Source organism: Triturus cristatus, chromosome 1_2 (genome assembly GCF_964204655.1).
Source record: "Triturus cristatus chromosome 1_2, aTriCri1.1, whole genome shotgun sequence".
NCBI classification, from domain to species: domain Eukaryota; kingdom Metazoa; phylum Chordata; class Amphibia; order Caudata; family Salamandridae; genus Triturus; species Triturus cristatus.
Window position 1 is genome coordinate 352010204 of NC_140580.1, and position 6000 is coordinate 352016203.

The following is a 6000-nucleotide window of genomic DNA, read 5'->3' on the forward strand; positions in this document are numbered from 1 at the left end:
TTCCAGGTCTCCGATGAAGTGGCATCAAAAGGGACCTACAAGCAGATACCAGGATACTTCAACTTCTTGCGCAAACGTTTTTTCTTTAACACAACATGAAGCAGGTTTTAACTTGCGTTTATGTCGTCGGAGAAAGTTTCAGGATGGATTACGTTGTGCAGTGTTTCTGTTAAACTGACACAGGTGTATAGATAAGTGTGAGAGGCGATGGATTCGGACTATTTATAGCCTCCAGATGTATGTGCTAAACCAGATTCTCTTCATATGTGCCAACTTGTGTGGGGCAGTGCATGGAAGTTCATTTAAATGCTCAAAGCCATAATTGCATACATTCAGTGTCTGCATAATGAGATAAGGGATTACACTAAATTCCTGGTGCACTTTTTTGGGGTCTTCCCTGCTTTAGCTACCATTAGATGGTTATTTTTGGTCATGTTGACTCTAAGCGAGAGGCAGCGGGATTGATTCTAGCATTCTTCACCAACTATGTTGAAGCCTAAAATCAATAAGACAAATAGGCATTAAGGTTCAAAGGGAAATGTTACACACAGCTGCATCGAGTCCATATGCAATTGCCTCTGAACTCCTGGAAGAACAAGCTACATGGTTTTTATAGTTTTCAATGCATCTTTCTCAAAATGCACAGCCACTCCGAGCATAATCTGGGATATCATATTTCTTAATGTTCTTCCAGTTATTTAAAGTCTCACAATAATTGACTATACATGGATGTAGGTTTATGCAATCTCAGGTCTATCAAAGCAGCAGTTTGGCATTTATGCATGATTTCCTGATTACTGAAAGCATTGTGGTCATTGCGTGTTCAGCATAGGCCAACAGGCAATTCACACTCTGCAAGCTCATTTAAATGACACACCGCAGAACCTGAAATAAATAAATACATTTTGGGTACTTATTTATTATGTTGGCTAGGAGGTGATATGGTGCTTGACAATCGGTTTCTCTATATGGTTCTTGGGCTTCCTCTTTAGGGCTTCTCAATTTTCCTGCGTAGTAGGCTGTGGCTGATTAGTCCATAGTATTTTTATTATACTAGATTCAAAAAGATTTAGAGGGGATGAGAGGAGGAAACAGCAGCAGCTCCTCCACTATGGTGGAGAAGCATCTGCACCCCCCCCCCCCTTGCCAGCACTTAAAAAAATTGTAATAATAAAACGTTAATAAAATGATTTTAAAACCGAGGTATTCAGTTTGCACAGGAGCTCGGGCCAGGGCGATGATAGGCTGGAGGGGGAGTGGTGGGCTCTGCCTACACTGCGCATGTGGTTTATGGTCGACTGTCTAAGGCCGGCCAAAAAACACAATGTGCAGTGAGGCTCTCTCCAACCCCAGCTGCATTGTTTGGGTTGGAGAGAGCAGGCACAGACTCCTAGTCAGTCTTGGAGGGCACATCATTGGCGCTCAGGCCAATCCTGAAGCTGCTCTCATGCATGAGAGCAACTTAAGGATTTGCTGCAGAGCAGGCTGGGAGCCTGTTCCTGCCTGCAGTGGTGGAAAAGAGGGAAAGAGCACAACTTGATGCTGGAGGGCAGCCGGTAAGTTTTGTTAGTTATTTTTTTATCTCCGTTGTTCCTTCACATGTTCCGTGGGCATCCTTCAACACCTGTTGACTGACGTGTCATCTCTATGAGCATCTACATGCTGTATTTACTGGCAAGTTGGCTAAGGCCCATCTCAGTAGGATCACATATGCTGACTTAGTACTGCCATTGAGGTGATCTCTGTTATGTTGTTCAGCTTCCCTTCTGTAATATTTCTGGTCCTCTCAATATGTGTCACTGTGCTACCCTTAGTGGCGGGATTCCTCAGCTTGAGAATGTTTCTCTAATACTAGGTGTTGTTCCATATTAGTAATCCTCTCTTTTTCGGTTGGCCGCTTCCTCATCTCCAGGAGTCTCTTTATTTGCTTGTATTACCTGAGGTTGTGCATGGTTGCAACTCTGTGCTTATGTTGGTTGCAGTCCCATTTATACATGTTTCTCCGTGTTCCTATTTGCTGTAGTCTTAACTGTGTGCCCATGTTTGGTTTGGCACTATCTCAGGATTTTTGTTGCAAATTTCACCTGGGTGCTGTTTCAGTCGCTCTACCCTTCAATCTATTATGTATGGGCCTTTTTTACCAGGCATCTTGTTGGTCCTTCTGGCTAGGGTCCTATCTCAGTGAGACTAGCTTTGGTGCTATTTTAATACTCCATCTCGTATCTCTACTCATATTTCTCTTCTATCTTTCTGTATCTCTCTTTGATCATGTGAACTGGTGTTTCATATTTTTGGGCCGATTTTTCTTCTCTTGTTATGTGAGGTATCATTTCTATGGACACGTTGGCTGATGTTTTATTTGGCCTGCCTCTGGGTATAATACAGAAGACCCAGTCTCTCAGGAATGTTTATCCCATTCTATTTTTTGTGGTTCCTTATGGTGTAAGACTTTTACCACCTGGTTGCAATGAAAGGTCTTAATGGCGATTTTTCTTCACATAAGGCTGTGGTGGGTGGCAGACTAAGAGATAGAATATAAATGTTTCTGGTTTGTAGTGCAAGAGCTATGTGTGACAATTATAATTTGCATTTTCTTCTGAGCAGAGTGAGGGAGCCAAGAAATGCTCGTCATTAAGAAAAGAGTGCTAAAGTAACACACGTCTTTTAGCAAGCTAAATCAAAATACGGGGGCTGGCTCTATTTTATTAATTTATGTTTGACTTTTCTTTGCACTTCTGTTACCTTATGCAGTATTCTCCTGCTAGTATTCATTTTCTATTCATGTCTTTCAGGATCATCAAAGCACCTTACTGATGATACCTTACTGTATCACACCATCAAATTATGTTTCACTTTGGGACGCTTTTGATTTTTGTATATTTATATCTTTCTAATAAAAGTATACAAGTCTAAATTAGAGAATGTGCTTCATTATTATTTCGCAGTTCCAGAGAATATGTTGTGTGTGTTTGTGTTGATAGCAAAGCATCATTTGGTGCTGAAAATGTAGTAAATGCCTGTATTCAGTTCATCACCTGCTACTTCGAAAAAGCGGTTTAGCATTCCCGTGCAGACATCCGCAAGGCCCATGTTGAGCAGGGCAGAGTATTTTCCCTGGGAGAGTCTTCTGCCTAATATGAAACATCCCTGCACCCTTTTGCTCCCCAGCCAGTGGGCAAGTTCAGCATCTTGTAATAGCCATCTCTCTCATTTAAAGATGGCACTCCCCTCAATCAGAGAGTGATCATTTACAGCCTACATTCCCTTATGAAGACCATGGCAGGACATTTACGACTCACTACAAGCTTTAAGATATCCCATTTTCACCTAAAACTGCTGTGCCATTAGGACGAGGTCACCTAGAGCCTACTATGGCGATTTTCCTCTCCTATTTCTTAAAGCCTTTTTTCCTTCATACAGCAACAGAAATGCAATGTTCCTCCAGACAGGAACGGAAATACAGGGTCCAAGCAGAGGATGTTTTCAAATTTTGTACCATCCACCAGCAGACTCCTAACTGATTCTGCAGCCGAGAGTTACTCTTTTTTCCCTTCAAGGTTTCTTCATCTGGACCACTAAATGAGACTACAGGAGGCTTTGCTGAGAAAGAATGTAAAGATCACACATGCCTTAGTGCTCCTAACATCAGGCAGGACCATTTTCTTGGTAGATGTTAGTGTTTTCTTATGGCTAGTTTGAATCCAATTTTCCATAGGACATTAAAAATAAGGCTATAAATATTGTACGTAAAGACCATGGTGCGCCACACCGCATTATTACATCTTTAGCTGATGTCCTGCACAGATCATACCCTTGGCCTACCTCTCTCCTGCTCCCTCTCCTTCATCTCCCTCAGTCTCTCCCTGTGTCCTCTTTCCAGTCTGTGTCTTCCGACCTTTGATTGGAAGCTGAACAAAAGATTATACATCCACTTTTTGGGAATGTCCCTGTTTGGGAAGCGAGGTGATGAAGAGCGCAAGAGGCTAAATGGTGTGCTTGTAATAGCCCTTCAAGCAGATTTCACTGAGAAAGTGTGATTATTTGTATGTTGGAACCAGCCAGAGAGGGAGAGAGTGCCAACAGATAAAGGTGTCCATCTGTAGAAAAACTTGCTGCGCCCTTGTTGGAAGCAGAAGGAAATATCCTGCATCCACATCTAGAACACAGTGAATACACCTCTCAACATCACTATTCAATACTGCGGAAATGAAAAAGCCGTTATTCCTAAGAGGGGCCTAACCTATTCTCAGGTGTGTATTCCATATACTGCTTTGTTTAGTAGTAAGCCCTAGGTGAATGCTTTAGTCCAATTCCTGACCTCTGATAGGTGCAAAGAAGGATGCTCATCTTTAAGAAAATAACATCCTCCTACCTAGCGACTAACACCGTCCATCTCACTCACTCACACATCCATTCAATGACCCACTCACAAACTCTGCCACCCAATCATTGGTCCTCACATTCATCCGATAACCCGCTCAGTCCTTCACACTCCTTTATCATCCGACTCACAATCAATTCACCCACATGCACTGATTTATCCACCACTGACACACATACATGCACACGATATTCTATCAGTAAACACATTTTATGCAACACACAGTCGTAACCTCCATATTAGGGCACACACCTCTTGATGTGACCTCTAAAAGTAATAGTAATATTCCAGGTTATACACCACGAAATGTGCACAATATTGCTAGTGGAGCTTGGTGCGCTTTGCACAATACTCCAAATAAGCCCCCAAGAACAGGACAAAATTCTCCGTAAGAAGCCTCAATGTTTAGATACAACACTCTGGATGATGCAAGTAGAGCCGACGGCAGTACTCCAGAGGGTCTTTCCAAATTGGATCTAGCGCTCTAGATGAGGCCTTCTTCACTCCTAACAGCACTGCACAGGATGCCTCCAGAACTTCCCACAATGCTCCATCTGAGGTCTTAAGATTTGGAAGTAAACAATATAAGCGGCTTTCAGAACTGAACATAATACTATGCACAGTATGTCTTATGTGGTTCCCAGAATTAGACAGACTCCAGTTGCGGCCTCCTGAAAGGAACATAAAAATCCTTTTTTTTTTTTTTTAAGAAAATTGCACATAAGTGAAATGAGTCGACCGTTACCAATTTGTGGAGTTAATTGAAGTCTCTGTATTTCCTTCATAAGCCCCAGATCTTGTCAAATTTTCGTGGGCAGCCCCTACTCTCAAATATTGTTCCCTCTGCCTACATGCACCAGTCCATCCCTGCTCCTCCATCCATTTTCGGTCTAGGTCTCTTCTAGCCACAAAGGGCCACATTGCAGAACAGCAGTGTATACAAAAATCCCAATGTTGTTCAGTAAATAAAATACAACACTCAAGCTAAGGACTCCAGAACTGGACCTAAAATGCAAAAAGTGGGGTCCAGAACTTAATGCAACAATCCATATTGGCCTTCCAGAACGGACATAGAATGACAGACATGACCTCCAAAAGGTAACCTAGTTCTCCAAATAAGAGCTACTGGACACAGTAAGCTAGATGCTGATCTTCAGCACCAGATGTGGGGTAGAGAGAACTGAACAGGATACACCGGAGGTGGCCTCCAGAACTGGATTCAGCAATCCAGATGTATCCCCAAGGACTGGATGCAATATGCCAATGGTGGCTTCTAGAATTGATATAATACATTATTGATAGCCTCCACAACTCAACAAACCATTCCAGATGTGTCTTCCAGACAAGCGGCGCATAGGAAAAGCCCTACAGAAACAAAATCCTAAATATTGCAGCTCGAAGTACTGACTCAAAGTAGTTTTCAACTCTGATTCGTAAAGGTTTTGCTTTACGTATGTCACTTGCGTATGAACAAATTCTGAATATCTGCACGCCAATCTAACTGGTAATTCATGAACCCAGTTTTGCATGGGGAGATTCTGTCATGATTTAAATCACACCACGCCTAAAATCTAAATACCTTTGTGCCAATCGGGATGCTCCTACGCTACAGGCATGTT

General features: G+C 42.4%; 1 protein-coding gene across 3 annotated transcripts in view; it reads left to right on the top strand.

Moving 5' to 3' along the window:
• The window catches only part of CASP9 (caspase 9), a 133018-nt gene extending 130103 nt beyond the window's left edge, over positions 1–2915 (top strand). For all 3 annotated transcript variants that reach the window (XR_014961309.1, XM_085604158.1, XM_085604160.1), the window contains one exon: positions 7–2915. Coding sequence is in view for 2 of the 3 variants with exons in the window: in XM_085604158.1 (XP_085460284.1) it covers positions 7–99 (93 nt within the window). In the remaining variant the exon portion in view is untranslated. The remainder of the gene's footprint in view (positions 1–6) is intronic.
• The last annotated feature ends 3085 nt before the right edge of the window (positions 2916–6000 follow it).